The 19,568-nt window shown below is 37.2% G+C and overlaps 1 protein-coding gene and 1 pseudogene across 3 annotated transcripts; one reads left to right on the plus strand and one right to left on the minus strand.

Annotated features, from left to right (window-relative positions):
* The first annotated feature begins 11,774 nt into the window (after nt 1-11,774).
* Nucleotides 11,775-14,047, plus strand: LOC110768073 (protein PUTATIVE RECOMBINATION INITIATION DEFECT 1-like; annotated as a pseudogene). Its single transcript, XR_015836417.1, has 2 exons — nt 11,775-12,650; nt 13,537-14,047. The product of XR_015836417.1 is annotated as a protein PUTATIVE RECOMBINATION INITIATION DEFECT 1-like (transcript).
* A 2,350-nt stretch (nt 14,048-16,397) lies between these two features.
* On the minus strand, nt 16,398-19,359 carry LOC110771312 (Ubiquitin-associated/translation elongation factor EF1B protein). 2 transcript variants are annotated; one of them, XM_021975592.2, is made up of 2 exons: nt 19,121-19,359; nt 16,398-18,500 (listed from the first exon to the last, which is right to left on the minus strand). In XM_021975592.2, exon 2 carries the CDS (start codon nt 18,495-18,497, stop codon nt 16,545-16,547), a length of 1,953 nt encoding a protein of 650 aa, XP_021831284.2. In that variant the 5' UTR covers nt 18,498-18,500; nt 19,121-19,359; the 3' UTR covers nt 16,398-16,544. The 2 variants fall into 2 exon arrangements, with proteins under 2 accessions (XP_021831284.2, XP_021831283.2); XM_021975591.2 differs by having other exon boundaries at nt 16,398-18,536.
* Between the last annotated feature and the right edge of the window lie 209 nt (nt 19,360-19,568).

The following is a 19,568-nucleotide window of genomic DNA, read 5'->3' on the forward strand; positions in this document are numbered from 1 at the left end:
GACTAAGATGAATGAATTTTTTTTACAATAAAATGAAATCTTATGCTACGATTAAAAAAATCTAATTTAATATATTCAAGAACCTCATATTAATTTTTATTTTAAAAAAAGGGCAAGGGAAAAATTGAAGGAAGAAAAATTCACAAAACCCAAACTTGTTGCTCTAAATAAATTAAAAAAATAAGAGAGAAAAAACAAAGAAACAACAACCAAGAGAAGCCAGATGCGTGGGAACTAAAATCTCCCAGCCAGATGCATGTGAATTGAAGTTGAATTTGAATGGTGAAGGGGTATTGTCTTTGTCCCAACGTTGATGGTCAAGCTTTGGCCTGAAATTTTGTTGTACCACATGAAAGTGATGAGGAGCTGCTTCTGGGTGAGAGTTTGGCTCTGTCTACCCAATTCCCCTTTCCCTGTTTGTACAATTCTCACCAAGCAAGAGACCCTCAAAGAAGAATCCCCAAAACAGCACACAATCCCTCATTCCAATATTACTTAAATTCACACACACGGGCATGCACAGAGTCCTCTGCCACCGGTTTGCGCCGTCGAGACTATCCAGCTCCACAACACAGAGGAGTAGGACGAGCGACAGTTCAGAGCAAGTTGAAGAACGAGCGCGTGGTTTTTTTTCCTTCATTTAACCTGTTACCCAAAACAGCCGGTTCCCGTTGTTTTTAAAAAACATCACGTGCCTGTCATGTGGGTGGCTGTACCGGTACAGCCGATACACCACAGAATTACTCGTCCATGCACAAATGTTATCTGAAAAATCTGCCTCAACATCCTTATATGCCGTGGGAAAATTTTCAGAACCTTGAACACAATTTGACCATGACAATCGCATCTGATAAAATACAAATTTTGTTTGGGTTTAGCCAAACATGTGAATCAAATTTGGGTTTTCATACATGTGAATCAAATTTTGTTTTGGATTTAGCCAAAACGGAAGCCCATATTCGTTGGGCCTGTCTAAATTAAAGAGCTTTTGCCAAAATCAGATCTATCTCATGAGTCTAGGGGACTCCGTTCTTTCTCTCTCTTGAGTCCAGGGTCGCGACGGCAAAGTGTCTGTGACTTCGTATGACACGTCGTTGGCAGTGACAAGATCCGGTGGAGGAGGGTTAAGACCGGAGAGCCAGAGCCGATCGACACTAATGTTAATGCCTTTGAGCTTTTCCAGGAGCTTTTCTCCGACTAGTACGTACAATGAGGAACTCCAGATCTTTATGCTCATTATTTATTTCATGACATTTTTGTTCCTGTCAAGATTATAACATACAAAATTTTTCTAGAAATTGTAGTGTACTTGAAAGTCTAATTCTTCTTGTTTTTGCATCTGTATGCAGTACTTGTTTCCTTTGTTGTTTTGCTTTGGCTATAATTTTGTTCTGTTCATCTTTAGAGTGCTTTAATGTTTTGATCAATTCCAAATTATATTTCCTTAGATGGTGTTGACATCATGTTGACATCACCTTCCCCCTTAAGCAAATCCCACCAATTAAGGGATAACACTGGTTTGTCATATGTCACATTCCACCAAACAAGGAGTAGCTAGCCATGCCCCCACCTATGCCTTCTCAATGCTCAAGACCCTAAATTAAGGGGAGCCATGCAAAAGGACCCAGCCATCAATCAACTTTGTCTACTCCAACTTAGACTATAAAAGGGAGCTCACCACCTCCAAGCAAGGGGATCAGCTGCTACTTCTTTACTTCTCCAAGAGCCGTCCAAAGCCCTCCCAAGCCTTCTATTTCTCTTCTACTAGAGCTCTCAAGCCTCTCTCTCCCCATATCTCTCTCATGTACAATTTAATCTCCATATTCAAATACAAATACAAAGCTATAAGCTATAGTGGCTGTAGCCCCATTATGGGTGAACCACTCAAACATTTGTGTTATGTGTGTGATTATGTCTTAATCCGTTAGGTACGAATTCACCCGTTAACATTTGGCGCCGTCGGTGGGAAACACGGCAAAGATCCATGTCGTTCTCACCATTTTGTTACTTACCGTGAAGCATTTTGAGCAACCAAGAGGTCCACCAGAAAATCTGTTCTGATTGGAGGCAGCCCCTCATCTCTTGGTCTGAATAAGGCCTGTGACGCATGAAGAATGCCCTTCTCTATCACAACACACCCAACATGTTGCTCCAGCTAAGCAACTAAGAAGACACCCATGTGTCTCTTCTGCCAAAACTTTTCAAGATAGGTCCCACCATTGCTGGACTTGGGGGCTTCTCTCCAAATGCAAACACCCAGTTGGCAACCTCATCCATTTGTCTAGGCATGATCAGTACCATTTGCCTTCCACCTCCTCAATTCCATGCTCATTTGTGCTGAGACCATTCGAAAAAGATAAGAAATCTCTTCTCTCATTTAGTGATTTTACAATAAAATAATATCTAAACATAAATATATAAGTATAATATCTCAACTTAATATATGTAATGGGTTGTCATAGCATAATATCTTATGATATTATATTGTTATTATGTGTCGATACAAGAACCAGATTACAACTACCGTGGATGAGCGCCGACCACTTTGCATGGTCGCCCGCCACCTTGCATGGCAGATCCGACCACCATGGATGAGCACAGACCACTCTGCATGGACGCTCGCCACCTTGCATGACCGACCTGACCATCGTGGATGAACGCCAATCACTCTGCATGGTCACCCGCCACCTTGCATGGCCGACCCGATGCAAAAGATAGTGCAGCAGGCAAAAGAAATGGTGTTTATCAGTTCTCATGGGCTCAACGAAAGAGATAACTCGGCACCACACCTCCAGTATGCTCAAACGAGCTCGGTACCACAACTCCAATTCATTCTCTTCTTCACTTCTCTCGCAAACCAGTTGTGTAGCTTTCACGTCTCTAGGTGCTCTCTACTACTCACTGCCCACTGCCCAGCCTAAAGTTAACCACGTTTGTCTATATATTTACACTTTTGCCCTCTCTTCTTTGCAACGATTATGTTTCAAACTACTCGCGCTCAAGTGAGCGCCAATTTGCTTCATTCCACGCAACTACTAAGCCTAATTCACAATTTTACCCTTTCTTATTTTACTTTACATCCTTTCACCACCACCCCCCCCCCCCCCCCCCCACCCCACCCCCCTTATCAAACCCTTTATTAAAGGAGGTACGTTGAAATTTTTTTTTTCCTTAAAAAAATAGGAGTTCAAATAGTCACATCCTTTTAAATATAGTAAAATGTTATGAGGGTATATGAGCGATGGCATGACTTTTTTCTTTTTTGTCTGAAGGAATGGACTTGTTTATGTACTTAGAATGGGAATCAAAAAGAATTGGAGTACGATGGAATCGAACCAATAGTATTGTGAAGGAATTGGAACAAGGATAAATTATAATAGGAAGGAATCAGAGTCTGATAGTCCCTTAGCGTGTTTATTAAATGTTTTGAACCGAAATAAGAATAAAGTTCATTTTCGTTACAATATTAATTCCAAATGTTTATTAATCTATTAATCTATTAATCTATTTTGCGACTATCAATCTATTAATCAGGATGACTTGAAGAAACATGTGGATTGATAGTCTATTAATTCCAAATGTTTTTTCAAGTCATCTTGATTAATAGATTGATAGTCGCAAAACCTGCAATCTCCCATCTACAAGCAATGAAAAAAAAAACAATAGATTTCAATGTAAGAAATACGATTAATGTCTTAGAAGAGGGTAAGTGAAGAAAATTGTGCCAAGAAGTGATAAGAACAAGGGAAAGACAAAAAACATGGCATCAACTATGTAGTCTAGATAAACATAGCAAACCACTCTATTAGGTTGATATCAAGAAGGCATTTAGTCTTTTTTTTTTCTTTCTCTTTCTTGGCTACTATAGAAATGTAATGAAAGATCTTCTAGTCGAAAACAGAACATAATTTGGGATTTCCTTGTAGCCTTGGAAAATCCTATGCTCTTGTTCATAATTTTTTTCTTTTGAGATATGAAATTTTATTGAACTAATTAATGCTATATGACAATGAAATTTTAATGCTAATTTCACAAAAATATAGAAAAATGGTATCACTTAACTATGAAGAAACTCAAATACGCAGTCTATGAATTATCGTAAAAATGTAGTGCGCTCAACATACAATTTGATGTCAATTGTTATTGTGTGTTTCTCTCTTATATAAACTTCTGTCCCATCATGTACATGTGATCATTTACTTTGTTTCATCCTATAAATGTGATAATTGCAACATTCTATTAGTGTGATAATTTCAAGATCATGTAATGTGAGAGAGAGGCCTCCATCTCATTTCACCACTAAGGTGGGCCCGTACCTTTGGGCAATTTTTTATGTTGCCTTTCAGGGGTATATCTGTTACGATCGAGTAAGGGTGGGCATAGTCCAGATTGAATCGACTTTGCTCTGTCTAAAATCGTGGACGAACTAATAATAGAACGGTTTGGTTGGATTTGAACGGGCAGTTTGCATATTATTTTCCATCACCACCGTTTCATGCATAATTTATTTACAGAGGAAAATACTCCGTTTCTCCCGGCTGCTGAGCACTTGCTGCCCATTCAAAGTGAAATTGGTTTACATTAGTCAAATATCAGTCGGTTAAAACTGAAAACATATTATTTCCAGGATTTCATTTTAATTTTTGCATAAATTAGAAAGTGATAAAGAAAATATATCATGACTAACCAAATCCCTCAAATTCAGATATGTCAGGTTACTCCAATCTCCATGTACTTATATATTTGACTGGCTCTGACTCTCATAATAAGCCCAGACACCTTCTTTGAAGCCTTCAACGGGGCCTGCTAATGCAAGTAGTGGGATCCCAGCTAGTGCATACAATCCACTTTTAGGAACATTCCACACCCTTGAATTGTCACCAACATCCTCTGCATCACCTCTTCAAGGTTCAAGTGCTCAAACGAAGTCAAGTAGGTCTTACTTTTTTTTTCAATACAAGTGATATTCTATTTTGATCTAAACTATGGGGGAGGGAGATTCGAACTTTGGTGTAGTGTAGAGTGAGGAGCACATCCACTCTAGCCAACTTAGCTAAGCCCATGTTTGCCAAGTAGCTATTACTTAATTTCAAAAACATGATATGGTATACAAATGATAACATAAGTCTCCTTATATTATATAATTAAGAAGTTGCAAATTCCATTAGATACAAACAAATTGTATAATTATATTCGCTTGATGTAGGCAATAACCACAACCATGACAACAAGATATTCAAAAGTACTCTAAGGGCGGAACCAGGGGTGGCTGGGGTGGGCTCCAGCACAACCCTGTTAAAACTAAATTGGATCGGTTCTAACCTATTCTCGTTTCGGTTCTATACCCTAACAAATCGAACCGGGCCAAATTGGACTGGCCAAATTAAAATATATATAATTTTAATATTTATTTATATCCAATGCTATATTTTTAATCTCATAACTAATATTTACCCAAGCTCAACTTCAAAACATCTTTCTTTTCTAGACCCAATATTTTTTTTGTATGAAATTGGATAATTTGTTAATTTTCAAGCCCAAAAACTAAAATTTAAGTTGAAATTTGTGTTAACAAAATAATTTGAAAATAATAATAATAATAATCTGGTTCAAAACCGAATCAGACCAAAACTAGTTCAACCTAAAGTGGTCGGTTTTATAAATTTTTCACTAAAATCGGACCGAATCAAACTGGGTAAATAGTACCAGTTTCGATTCCAATTTGAGGCAAAAATCAGACCGAAACAGACCACGCCCACCCCTACCCAAAACATTGTCTTTCTTCCTTCCTCTCGAAAATGAGTTCCTCCTTCTTTCCCCTTTCTCTTTTCTCTTTTATGTTTCTTCTTTGTCATTTTTGTCTTCTCTCTCATTTTTCTTCTTTTCTTTCTCTTTCTTCTTCGTCATTTCTTTCCTCTCTCCTTTCTCTTTTCTTTTTATTTATTCTCTCTATTTTCTTGTTTATATATTACTAATGATATATGTTTTATTTTTTATTCTCACTATATTAATTAGCGTACCAAAAAAATTTTAGTTCTCATTGTTTATATAGATCTTCCATACCAAATATATATATATATATATATATATATATATATATATATATATATATATATATTATAGCATACACCTAAAAATTTTCCTGATTTCGCCATTGCTCTAGGATGATCAATAGGGTCCGTGACAGCGGGAGTCAATTTGGGTGGGATTCATTGATTGTATGAAATTTTATGAATTGAGTAAAACACGAAAAGTAGTGGTTTTTTTTTTTTTTTTTGGCAATACTTCATAGTTTAACAACTAATTATAGCACTCAACCTTTTTTCCCTTTCTTTTCCGCGTGTTTTTTTTTTGTGGAAATTTTGAGATTGTATTTATAATTCAGCCAAAAAAACCACTAGCCACACAAAGTGCCAATACAAATTAGTCACAAAGGGCAATTATAATATCGAAGCAATCTGACATACGATCACGCAAGATCGAAGAAACTCAGGCATAGGCATCCCAACTAAGAGTGCTTTGAAAAAATGCCACAACAATACAAATAAAAGTCTCACATAAGAGATGTGTGGAAAGCTCTCACAAAGGAGAGGTGAAACACTCTTACAAAAAGAGAGGTGAAAACTACACAGAAAACCCAAAGAGTATGCGACTTATTCCAAATATGAAGAAACCGCAAAAAGAATAGTGATAGGGATCCAACACCGTTACGCAGGTGGAAATTCGACCGCGTATGTTATTGTATACCAAGTGGTAACATGCATTTTATTTTTAATGATTCGATGGATACGGATCGAAACCAATATCAACCAAAAAAAAAATACAAAAAGAACATAGAAGAAGACAATAAACAATTTAAAAAGTTGAACATTACTCTCCATGGTTTTTTTTTTTTTGGTCGAACTCTCCATGGTTGTTGTATATTGAATGTAGGGAATATGGAGTTTGCGTTGAATAAAATCTAGAACTGAGGAGGCAAGTTATGTCTAAATTTTTTTTAGCCATCTTTTAAGAATTATATTCTATAATGAGTTTTTGGAATCAATTTTGAGAATACATGTTGACATTGCGTTATGTTCGTTGTCGTGCTTAAACTATTGGGGACATGTAGCTTGATACAAACCATGGATGTGGAGAGACTAAAACCCACATGAAAATATGAGCACAACAATCTACGAATATGAAAATATGTGATCCTAGCTCCGATTTTACTACTAAGTATTGTTGGCTGCTCCTCTTGTTGAGTGTTTTTTTTTTCCTTTTTTCTAATGTAAAATTTCTGTAAGGATTTTATTATGTCCAGTGCAGAGGTATATTTTCCCTGTAAAATTGAAGTACATACAACACCTTAAGAGTCACAATATCATATCAATTCACTTGTTCTTTTTTCAATCTGCATAAGGGTAACCCATGGCAACACCAAAGATTTGAGATATGATCAAAGGTAATGTTCTGATATAGACTAAAATAATAATTAAACAAAATGAAACATAAAACAATATATGAGATTTATGCATAACCATAAGTCTAAATTTTCTTCTCTGCATATTGAGATTTATGCAATCACCTTTCATCATCTCAATGGACACATATGGGAAGATAAGTTTTCTTTTCTTTTCTTTTGATAGGGAAAATTAGTGAAAGAAAATCTTGTTGAGAGCTAAGAATTTGGGGGTAGACATTGGAGAGAAAGGAAGAAGAAGAAAGGAAGAAGAAGGAAAATTTAATAAACGTTAAGTTTTCTGTTAGTCCAGGGCCTTTTTTTCATTTTTAATTAGGAGTAAATTAAATCTTTAATTTTGAGGATGATGTGTCAACTTTAAATCTCTTAGATTAAATTTTAATGAGGTGGCTTGTGGAGGACAAAAGTCTAACAGATTATGATAGAGAAAATTAGAGCAGATAAGTTAGGCTTCTATTTCCTTTAGTACAAGTGATGCAATTTGAGCACTTCTTGTAGTGCCTATGCATGTTTTTTTGGTGCATAACAATGTTAGTAGTATACCCTTAAAGTTAACTAATTATACGATAATTAATGTTAAAGACATCTTATGTAATGACTTATTAAGTTATTTATAGGCAAGACCAGTTGTTTTCAGCCATGATATTTGACATATTATCATAACAGTAAAACAACTATAGTCGTAGGAATATATAAGTGGACAAGAGAACTATGTAATGAGATTGTATACATCGAGATTTATCATGATCCCTAATCCTAAACATGTTCCTGGTCATAGGAGTACTCCAAGGATATGATTGATCAAGTCGCTGTGTAAGGAGAGAGAATACAAGGGATCTACTCTCAATAAGGAGAGAGAATATTCCAAGGATATGATTGATCAAATCTCTGTGAAAAGTAGTTGATAAGATTTGAACGAAGAAGTCTTCAAATCTTACAAGGATAATCATATAAATGAATAATTCACATTAGGATATTTGACATTAGATTCCATTATCTAATAATATGAATAAGGAGTATTGTGTAAGAGAAGAATTCAATTGCACAATCATTCCAATTTGAATAGGTTTTTTCCTACACCTATTTAGCTCGAATAACCATGATATGCTGCTAGGCATCAACCATGATTTGTGGAAGTCTAAAGGGTTCGAACTTAGTTAACCTTCACCAATAAGATTAATTAAATAGTGAAATTTAATTCACAAGTCAACTCAGAGAAGTTGAGTCTACGCACACCGAGAAATGAAATTAGAGGTACAAATGAAGAGAAAAGAAACTAGGAGTCAAAAGTCAAAGGCCAAAGTCAACGGTCAAGTCAAAGTCAACATGTTTGACCAAAACAATTGACCAAGTCAAATTAGTAAGACTATAATAGTGATTTAAAGGTTAAATCATACTTCATAATTAAGAGTTGATTATGGAATTAAGTTTTATATAAGGAATTGGATTAGGTTTTAAATATGATTTAAAAGAAAATGCAAAATACCCAAAAGCCAAATGGGCCCAAGGATAAGTGTTGTATGACAACACAAATCCAAGGACCCAATTAAGTGAAGCCCACCTTCTCCAAAATTTCGGCCATAGAGAGAGAATCTCTCTCTCTCTCTCTCTCTCTCTCTCTCTCTCTCTCTCTCTCTCTCTCTCTCTCTCTCTCTCTCTCTCTCTCTCTCTCTCTGTGTGCTTTTCTTATAAAAGCTAAAAAATGACTCAAAAAGTAGTTAGGGTTTTTGGCATTTCAACTTGGAGTTTTTGATGTCTAGGAGAGACATCCTCCCAATCATCTTCCTTAGCCAAAAATCAGTCCAACCTAGGGGAAGTCTAGCATTTAAGTCTTCTAGGTTGATTTCTCTTCATCTCTAGTCCAATTTGGCGTGGTGAGGTAGAGAACTTCACTCTTGTAGTCTTGGGTTTAAGAGCTTGTAAGAAGAGGAAGAAAGGAAGACATTTTCCTACAAAGGTGTTCATTCTTGGCTTGTCGAAGAAATAGTCTTCAAGGGTAAAATCTTATCATTTCTCTATTTTCTATTTTGTGCTCAAAGAGACTAGATCATAAGATGCATAGATTAAAATGAAAAAGGCTTAGCTCAACTAGAATAAGCATAATTAAGTCATTATGAATGGTTATGTGTTATATGTTGTGGCTAAATTCTATACTGAGGGTGCCATATATGGACCTTCATATTAGCCACAAAATCATTTCATTGAATTTAAGTGAAGTTACTATTCAGATAAATTATGTGGCTAAATGAAGGTCATTTAAACAAAGCCTAACAACATTACAAGCAAGCGAAATTCTATACTGAGGGTGCCATATATGGTCCTTCATATTAGCCACAAGATCATTTCATTGAATTGAAGTGAAGTTACTATTCAGATGAATTATGTGGCTAAATGAAGGTCAATATCTATGGTCCATATATGGCACCCTCACCATAAAACGACTCTTACAAACAAAACAAATAGAAAAAAAGCCCACTAACAGCTGCCCAAGACCATTGCAAATCCTAAAGCAGATAAAGAGGTTTCAACTTCTTGTCTAGTTAACTCAAGCTTTCCTTTCTAGTTTGGTTTTAGATTACACATTCTTTTTAGACTTCTAGAGCATGTTTACAAATCAAGAATCGGAGTGAGACATTCCAATTAAATTGTTTACTAATTGTTGGAAATAGAAATGAAAATAAAATTGATTCCCATCAAAATCGTAACCATTGTCAAGAATCGAAATGAAAATAAAACAAAAACCCATTAAAACCGTTTACTATTGTCAAAAATTGGAATCAAAACCAATTTGATTACCAAAATATATACCATTGCACAACACAAATTCTATTTTGTTTGGTTCAACTACTTGCACAATTTTTCAACTCACAAATTAAACCGATGGGATTAGTTTGTTTGGCCGGTTTGAACAGTACTAAGGCCCCTAAATTCTCTGGCGCCAAAATTCAAACACTTTCGCATCACACACTCGCAAAATGTAGTTGGAGGACTCGCAGTCACAGCACCTCCAACGCTACCAAGCATCAGAAGATGACTACGCTTCAAATTCAGCAAGCGGCTCCATCTGCTTGCTCTGCTTCTTTTCAACCCTCAATCTCCCACCGTCCACGTGTCCTACGCTCTCTCTGCCATCTCCGACCCTCTTCTTCGTCTCGCCTCTCGTTCAAGGTCTCTCTTCCTTCCACGACGACCTCATCGCACGACAAGTCGTTGATCTCATTTCTGCTCTCTGCGCTTCGGCTGATGCTTCGCTCTGACCAGACTTCGTCGCTAGGGTTTCCGATCGCCTCTCGTCCGATCCGTTGGCCTTGAATCGCCGTCAGATTATATGGTATTTCCATCATCCGCATTTATCAATTCTCTACTTGTTTATTTGTGCATTTCGGAATCGATTTTGAGATTTAGATTAAAATTTGCAGTAATGATTTGTTTTTTCTGTTTGCTTCTTGAGAAAATGAAGGAAAGTGTTATGATTTTTTATGTTTTTAGGTAATCAAACAGTGCACGATTGGTTAAGGTTGGACGAATTTGGTGAAATCGAACTTGATTCATTTTCTTATATTGAACCTGTGTTCGTTTTTTTTTTTTTTTTTTTTTGGGTGAATTATAAACCAATTTTGAGATTTTGGATAAATACTTTTGGTAATGCTTTATTTCCTATTTGAAGGAAAACTGTGAAATTCATTTTGTATTTTTCAGTAATCAAACAATGTATGATTTCAGTATAATCGCACTTGATTTTACTGTTTCTCATGGCTCGTTAATTAATTGTGGTACAACTACAGTATAATTGAAGGATTGTTAATTAAAACCTGAAATTGCCTTATAATACAAAGGAGGATGAGTTAGTGTTCCATTGAGATCCTCAAATAGTTTGTCCTGTTTCTTTAGATTTAGATTTCTCTACCTTATGCAAGTTCCCAGTGAACACCAATCAGATTTTAGTGTATTTTAAGCACTGACAAGAATTTGAAACTCCAATTTTGGTATACCTGAAATTCTCTTATCCTTGTATTTTGGTTACATTTTTTGCCCTTGCATATCAAATTTTCTCGTCATCATGGAATGATTAAAAAGGGAAAAGGAGAGAAGGGCAATTGTGAATCAGCATGACCTTGTTTATCTGCAAATTTTATGGCTAGGATTTAGAGTATACAGTGAAGTCTCAATAGATTAATATGCATATATGATCTATGCACCCACTGACTTCTAATAACGAAAAGCTTTTCAACAATATCTTTAAAACTTACATCTTATTGATCTTAAAACATATATATCCCTGATAATAATTTTATCACTGATATGTACAGTGATGAGGCTGGTGTATCAATATGGTCTTTATAGGGATATCGCCAAGGTTAGCCACCAAATTCCCTACATTCCAGAAGCTGAGTCCTGTTTGAGATTTTAAGTGAAAATGAATGGGATTTGCCTTCTGCAAGAATTCATCCAATAGCATTGAAATGGTTGTTTCAACAAGAGAAAATCAAGAGGCCATTGTCTTATCATCTGCAGAATTTTTTTGAAAGGAATATAGCAAATGGCTCTGACATCATCGTCCATGGAAAGAAGAGTGTCATATGGTAAATGTTAATTCAATTGCAGAGTTAATAGCAGGAGAAATACTTTTTTGTTCTTATTGATAGGAATTCTGGAGAAAAGAAGGCCAACAAGCATGACATAATTTCTGAAGTGAATCTCATGGGAACTATTATTGACATATTTCCAACTGTTTCATACCAATGATGCTTGCGTGGTATTGGGAATGCTTTCCACAATCTTTATTGTATATCAACATATACACAGTCCCCACAGATATCACAGCATTCTTAGTTTTAATTTTTAAACTTTATGCTCAGTGCACCATGGAACTCTTTCTCATGATGACTCTTGGCTTGCAGCGACTATGACGGTGAGTAACTTAATTTTGCTGATTCCAGCTTTGCTTGCTGCCACAGGAATTTAATCGGAAGGGTTGTCTTCTTTTGTAGTTAATAATTATCACTACGAGCTGCAGACAGGTGGTATCATGAATGTCTCTTAGTAATTGGCATTTTTTTTCCTTAATTTTTAACCATTCTGCGAATCAAGTGCTCATAGTAGCTTTAAAACCATTATTTTCAGGTTTTATAAGGTGTGGAGAAGTCTTAATATTGGTGCCTCTTATAATTTACTGCTCGTTAAGAAGGTTAGTTCATCCTATTAAATTCAACCAACCATATACAATTGCATTTTTCTTTTGAATCTACTGCCACATAGGATGCAGCCAATTTCCTTTATTTGAATCTACTGCCATGAGTCCATGACCTATGTAGACTAATGCATTTTGGATCTCCTTTGGTTGCTTCATCATACCTGTTGGAGTCGTTTACCAGAATATCTGATCATAGGAATTGATATGCACCGTGGAGTACCTAATGTCTGTAGTGGCTGTCCTAGAAGGCCTAATTCTCTACAGTGCCTCGTAGTGACTCTGAATTGTGGCCTCTGCCTATCAATGATCCCGGGGTGGGAATTTCCAATGCAAGGGACAAATTTGAGTTCAAAGAATTATTGGAATTGGATGATTGTGGAAAACCTTGCAAGTGTCTCTAGCAGTCCTATGCTTAGCATCAAAATCTTTCAATAATCTTCACAAGCCTACAAATCATGTAACTGTCACATTGCTAAAATATTTGATGATTCTTGTACCAAATTATTTGAGCACACAAATTCTACTTTTATTTTGAGCTCTATTGAATTCTTAAAGACGGAACAAATTGCTAGAGTAAATCAGTTGCTCCATGTGACCATTTCTATGTCTTGCATTTCGTGTTCCCTTTGGTTTTTGTTCTTGTCTAGTGGGCACGTTAAGGGATTAAATTGAAGCTTTCCTTGCTTTTCTTTTTTGGTTAAACTCCAAACATAACAATGAGTCTGTACTTTTGTCCAGTTGGTTTTAGAATGAAAACTTGCTGATAGGTTTCCTTATATTTCCACCCTTTGTCATTCCAGTCATGCGTGAGGATTTAGAAGTCGAATAGCAAGGAAGTGCGATTAACAGAGAGATAATGCAGCTATTTTATACATTGCAGGTGTGCATAAAACAAAAGTACACTGCCAACAGTCAAGATGAAAGTGCAGAAGAGCATAAAAGGAGGTGGTGGTCACTATCTTGTACAATTCGGGAGAAGTTTGTGAGTATTTCATTCATGATGTCATCTGAGTCATCTCTATATACTAGACAGGGATTCTGGAGGATTACATTTTCGGGATAAGAGATTGTTAGACGAAATATAGCTTTTCTTTAATACTTTTACAGTAACAGATGGCAGCTAAGAAAATCATATTAGTGGTTCAAAGAGTGAAAGCACCTGCAAGCCTTTGTGATCATTGATTGCATGAATAGCTGAAAAAATGCATTGGAAGGGGCTGACTTTTTTTATAATCTTTGATTCTTGTCAAGAAAGTTTGCGACTTTAATGGTTATCGTGTTAGACACTGTAACCTTGGTTCCCATCTAACCTAGATTGTTAGAGCTTGGAAGTTAAGAGACAAAATCCGACAGACAGTTTATAATTTGAGCTTGGAAGTTAAGAGACAAAATATTCTTTCATTGCTATAATTTGAAAATATATAGACAGACAGTGGAAATGTCTACAAGACAGTAGACTTACTCATTAGCACTTTGTACATTCCGCAGCCTCTTCCTATGTGTAAAAATCCTAATTACTTGAAGCTATCTATCTATCCATATACTCTTAGCTTAATAGTCTCCAATACTCTTAGCAATTGGCGCCAGAAATTAACATCTCAAAGTCTCTCATCGTTTTGAAGTTATCATCAATGACAACATTTCTCTCCATCTCTTCGAGGGCAAGCCGAGCAGCTTCTCTATCTCGTTGCCGTTGCTCCTTGATGTACTCATTGGCTTTCATCATCTCGGCAGCCCTAAACTTCTTGATCTCATCTTCGGTGTTTTCAAGACCATTAGAGCCACTGTAAAGAACCTCTTGTTTGGCTTTGAAGATGGTACCTGCAAACCGTGCCTTCAGCATTGCAACCCGAGCGGCCCTTCGTGGCGACAGATTAATCTCATCGGATGTTGTGGTTGCGTTTGAAAGAACGGAATTGGAATCGGAATCGGAATCGTAAGCGGAGGAACGTGGACGCTTGAAAGAACGGGCGGGATTGAGTTTTTCACAGACCTTGTGGTTGCAATTGTTCAAAGAATTCAGATTAAGCTTCAACTCTTCAAGCCTCATTGTCACCAAACCAATTAAATCAACACTTCAAGTATAAACGAAGAAAGAAAAATTGAACAAGTAAATTGCGTGGTTTTTCAGTTTCTGCCAAGTGGGTTTTGGCCAAGAGCGAAGCGTGTGATTGAGAATCAGAATGGGAATGTGAATGAGAGAGAAAGAAAGAGAGAGAGATTAGGGTTATATGGATTTGGGGATTTAGGGTTTACAACCAACGGCTATATTTCTTCTCAATTCATTCTCTTCTTCATTTCTCTCGCAAACCAGTTTCGTAGCTTTCACGTCTCACTGCCCACTGCCCAGCCTAAAGTAAACCGCGTTTCGTCTGTATTTACACTTTTGCCCTCTCTTCTTTGCAACGATTATGTTTCAAACTTCTCGCGCTAATTTGCTTCATTCCACGCAACTATTATGCCTAATTGACAATTTTACCCTTTTTAAAAAATTAAAAATTAAAAATTGTTGCCACTTATTTTACTTTACATCCTTTTTTTTGCCCTTTATTAAAGGAGGTACGTTGAATTTTTTTTTTTCCTTAAAAAATAGGAGTTCAAATAGTCACATCCTTCTCAAAATGTTATGAGGGTTTATGAGTGATGGCAGGACTTTTGTCTTTTGTCTGAAGGAATGGATTTGTTTATGTACTTAGAATGGGAATAAAATAGAACTGGAGTATGAAGGAATCAAAGCAATAATGAAATCAGGTTGTGAAGGAATTGGAGCAAGAACGAATAGTATTCTGTGAAGGAATCGGAGCAAGAATGAATTATGAGAGGAAGGAATCGGAGTTTGGTAATCCATCAGCGTGTTTATTAAATGTCTCGAACCGAAATAATAATAAAATTGATTTTCTTTACAATGTTTATTAACCTTAAGGAATTGGAATAAAACCAATATGATTACTAAAAACCCCTCAAACCAAACACTTTCCCTCTTCTCCTACTATTAATTAATAAATTTTCTCAAACGCAACAAATTATTTTGCTAATAATAAGTACACAAGATTATTTTGCCAAAAAAAATGTACACAAGATTAGTAAGTGCACAACAAATTATTCTTATTTCATATCAATTGACACTTTTACCCTCTCTTCTTCATTTATTTTCATTAAGTTATGTGATATTATTTTACACCCTTACTTCACAACAACTAGAGTTTTCGAAGTTCTTGCTTGCGCACTTAGCACCAATTGTCTAAGTTATTGCAACTTCCAAACCTAAACTTATCAAAATTTTACCCTTTTTTATAATTTATTTTATGTGCTATTTCTTTTGGTTTTCTAGACATAATTTAGCAATGCCCCCAATTTCGGGTGAGAGAAGTTTGATGATTGCAGAGCTTTCCTTGACATGGAAATTTTATCAGGATTCAAGTGATACCCTTGCTTAAAATTGGGCTCAGATCGCCAGAAGAATGGAACGTCCCAATAGCAATAAGAAAACATTGCCCAAATAATTTGGCTCCTGATTGAGACTTATTGGCACAATCTTAGGCCTTACCCAAGTACTAACCACATCTCTTTCGGGCTTTTTTATTCAGCAATCGATTTTATTGGGCCTACATTTGAATCTATCCATGGTTAATAAATAGGAAATTTACTGGGCCTGCTTGTCAAAACTGAGATTAATGGTCTCTATCTTCCCCTCTCTCTCTCTCTCTCAAATATGCATAAAGCTATAAAACATGAAGGATCAAGCAAAGGACTCTGGGATGCTTTTCTACTAAAAGGTTATCCACCAAGAATTAACACTGTAGCATCAACACCAACATCAAATCCACGCACAATTTTTTTTTTTTGTCTTTTTTTTAAATTTTATTCATTGAAATACTTTCCTCTCACCTAACGGGAAGAAGAAGAAACATACTGTCTGGGTGCGCTAAAAAGATCCTCTCCTTCGAATGGAGAAGTCCAATCTCGGGAACCCGCAGCTGATGCTTCACCATTAGCAGCTCCATCCTGCAGTCCCACAAAGGAAACAACATTCATGTTTGAGGATGCCGTTCTGATTCCAGGCTGACCACCCAACCCAGCAGGTTTTGGATCATAGAAGTTGATATTGCTCTTCATGATAGAAGGCAGTCCTGTCCACAACCCGTTGGGCCTTGGCGAAGACAGACCTCTATCCAAACTCCAGTCAATGTTTGTGTAATCTATATGTCCACATGAGCCGCCACCAGCATTCCAGTCTGCCGGAGCAGATGCCCCTGATGAGCCAGCTGAGCCCAACCCTGAGAAGAGTCCAAGGGAGGAAGCAGCAGCAAGTGTTGGAGAAGCACCTGCTCTACTCCATATGTTATTCCCTCGGCTTGTTCCAGTGGGATCAGCTGGGCTGCTTCCAGGAACAAGCTGCTGCTGTTGTTGATACTGAAACTGATGGTACATCTGATTTGAACTCAAATTGCTAGGAATGTGGGGCAAAAAGCCACTGGACCTCATCATTTCAACACTAGTAGAAGGATACCAATTGGTAGCGGATCCAGGAGGCGATGAACTCATACTAGTGGTAGCGGATACCAATTGCTTTGTATTGACAGATTGAGGACGCTGCATCATAATAATGGGTTCCCTCACAGTTCCAGGCTGAAGGTTCTTTAAGTCGCCCCCAACAGCTACATAACGAGTTTCCGTCTTGACTGGTGGAGATGAGACCTGTAAAGGTGATGCCAACGAATATGAAACTGAAGGATTCGATGCAGAATTTGACCACCTTCTTTCAGCAGGAACTGGTGTCTGTTGGGGTTTTGCCCACTCCATCTTTGGCTGTCCTCTCTTCAGAGGCTGCAGAGTTTTACTTGTAGTTTCTATAGACCCTCCAACTGCAGCTGCTTGTTTTGTATAGTTAAATTCCTTATCATCCCTTCTTTGTTGTATAGTAGGAAGAGGATTCGGTTTTATTTGTGGCCTCAAGTTCTGACTAACAGAAACTGGAAGCTTGCCATTAGTACCAGTTGGAGGATCGCCAGTTTCTTCTGGCTTAGGTGATACAGAAGGTGGATCTTGCTTTGATGCTCTTAAGCTTTCAGCAGCCTTCTGAAGATCACCCTCACAGGCTACAATAGCTCTTTCAACCTCCTGTTTTGAGCACTTGAACCTTGCTTCCATATCAGCAATCCGAGCAAGTTCTTCTGATATGTCAATTTTCAAATTACCCCCACCAAAGTTTTGATCCCTTGGCTTATCTGCATCTTCACCACCTTCAAAAAGCCATGCTACTGATTCCTCTACTCTGCCTTCATTCAGGATGAGAGCCATGGTTGCCCGCTCTTGTGAAAATCCCATTGCCACAAGCTGTTGGGCAAGTGCTTCTAGCTTTCTTGACATGAGATAACCACTACATCGTTCATGCAACTCCTGAGCTCGCCGCTCTTTCTGTCGCTGATGCTTCCTCTCATTCTTCTGACGGATTTTCTCTCGCTTGTCATTGTCAGCTCCCGGTACTGCTTCCTGCTTGGTAGGAGGATTAGATGCCTTGTCTTTATGGTCTTCCGACTCACCTGACCAGCTACCATTATTGGAAACAGAATCATACTCAGCTCCAGCAGCAACCGAGCCCCCAGAATGGTCATCTGTTTCATCTATGTTGCGGAAACGACTATTACTGTGAAGAGGTGATGCAGAGGATGTTGGTGACAATTCAAGGGTATGGAATGTTCCTAAAAGTGGATTGTATGCACTAGCTGGGATCCCACTACTTGCATTAGCAGGCCCCGTTGAAGGCTTTAAAGAAGGTGTCTGGGCTTCTTTGCCAGCCTTCTTGTCCTTTGATTTGGATCTGGACGATGCAGGAGACATCTCCTTCAAAATTGAAAAGCAAAGCAAACACAATAAATCCTGCAGCGTTTGACATACGGGATTTATCTATTCAGTACAAAAGAAAAATAGTATATTGCACGATGTTGCAAACAAGTTGCTCTAAGAAAGCAGCATTTCGATACCAAACTAAACCAGGCCATATGTATAGTTTACCACCACAAATACAATCACCAGAATTATACAATTTAAGGTCCAGTTACACAATTCCTTGAACATTTATGCAGAATTCCATGCAAACCCACATTTTCTTAGCCGCAATTCAAGAACATAAAAAAAAAAAAAACAGGGATGTGAGAACCGAATCAAACCCATCAAATCCACGGTCAGTTTGGATTGGCAAAGATACGCCAGTCTTGAACAAATCACGAATTAGACGGTTCAAATCGAAACAAAATCTGACCCAAAATCTCCAACTAACCCAAATTTCCATTTCTTGAACCAAACAATTACGAACCCAAATCAGAGAATACCACTCACAATCCAACCACAACAACAATTAAAACAAAAGGAAGAAGAAAGAGAATTGAAATTCGTAAAAGCACACTTGCGACGACAATTCAAGAACCCAATTGAGACTGGAGAATTGATTTGGGGAAGCCTACCTCTAGTCGGTGATCGCGGTCGATCTCAAGAGTGCGTTCGCTTTTGGGTTTCTGGATTGAAATGCAAGAATTTGACGCAATTGTGTTCAACGATTAAGGCGAATCAGAGGCCCAGAGGGGAGAGAGCGCAGCGGTTTGGGCGATGAGTTAGGGACTTAGGGTTCGGAATTTTTATTTTTGTTTTTATTTTATTTTTCGAGTATTTTGGTTTTGGGCCAATACAAATAGTTAGGGTTAAGGATTGGAGATTGAGGACTTTTAAAAGTTTGGGGAAATGATTTGGTGCTGGGTGTCACAGCCACACCGGTGTCGGGGATTTTTTTATTTATTGCAATTTTAAATAACAAACTATTTCGTTCTTCTTTTTCTTTTTTTTCTTTTTTTTTTGTTACAACAAACTATTTAGTACTTACCCAAACAGCTTTTTTCTGCATATATATTGTCATGT

Source organism: Prunus avium, chromosome 1 (genome assembly GCF_965620075.1).
Source record: "Prunus avium chromosome 1, drPruAviu1.hap1.1, whole genome shotgun sequence".
Lineage (NCBI taxonomy): Eukaryota > Viridiplantae > Streptophyta > Magnoliopsida > Rosales > Rosaceae > Prunus > Prunus avium.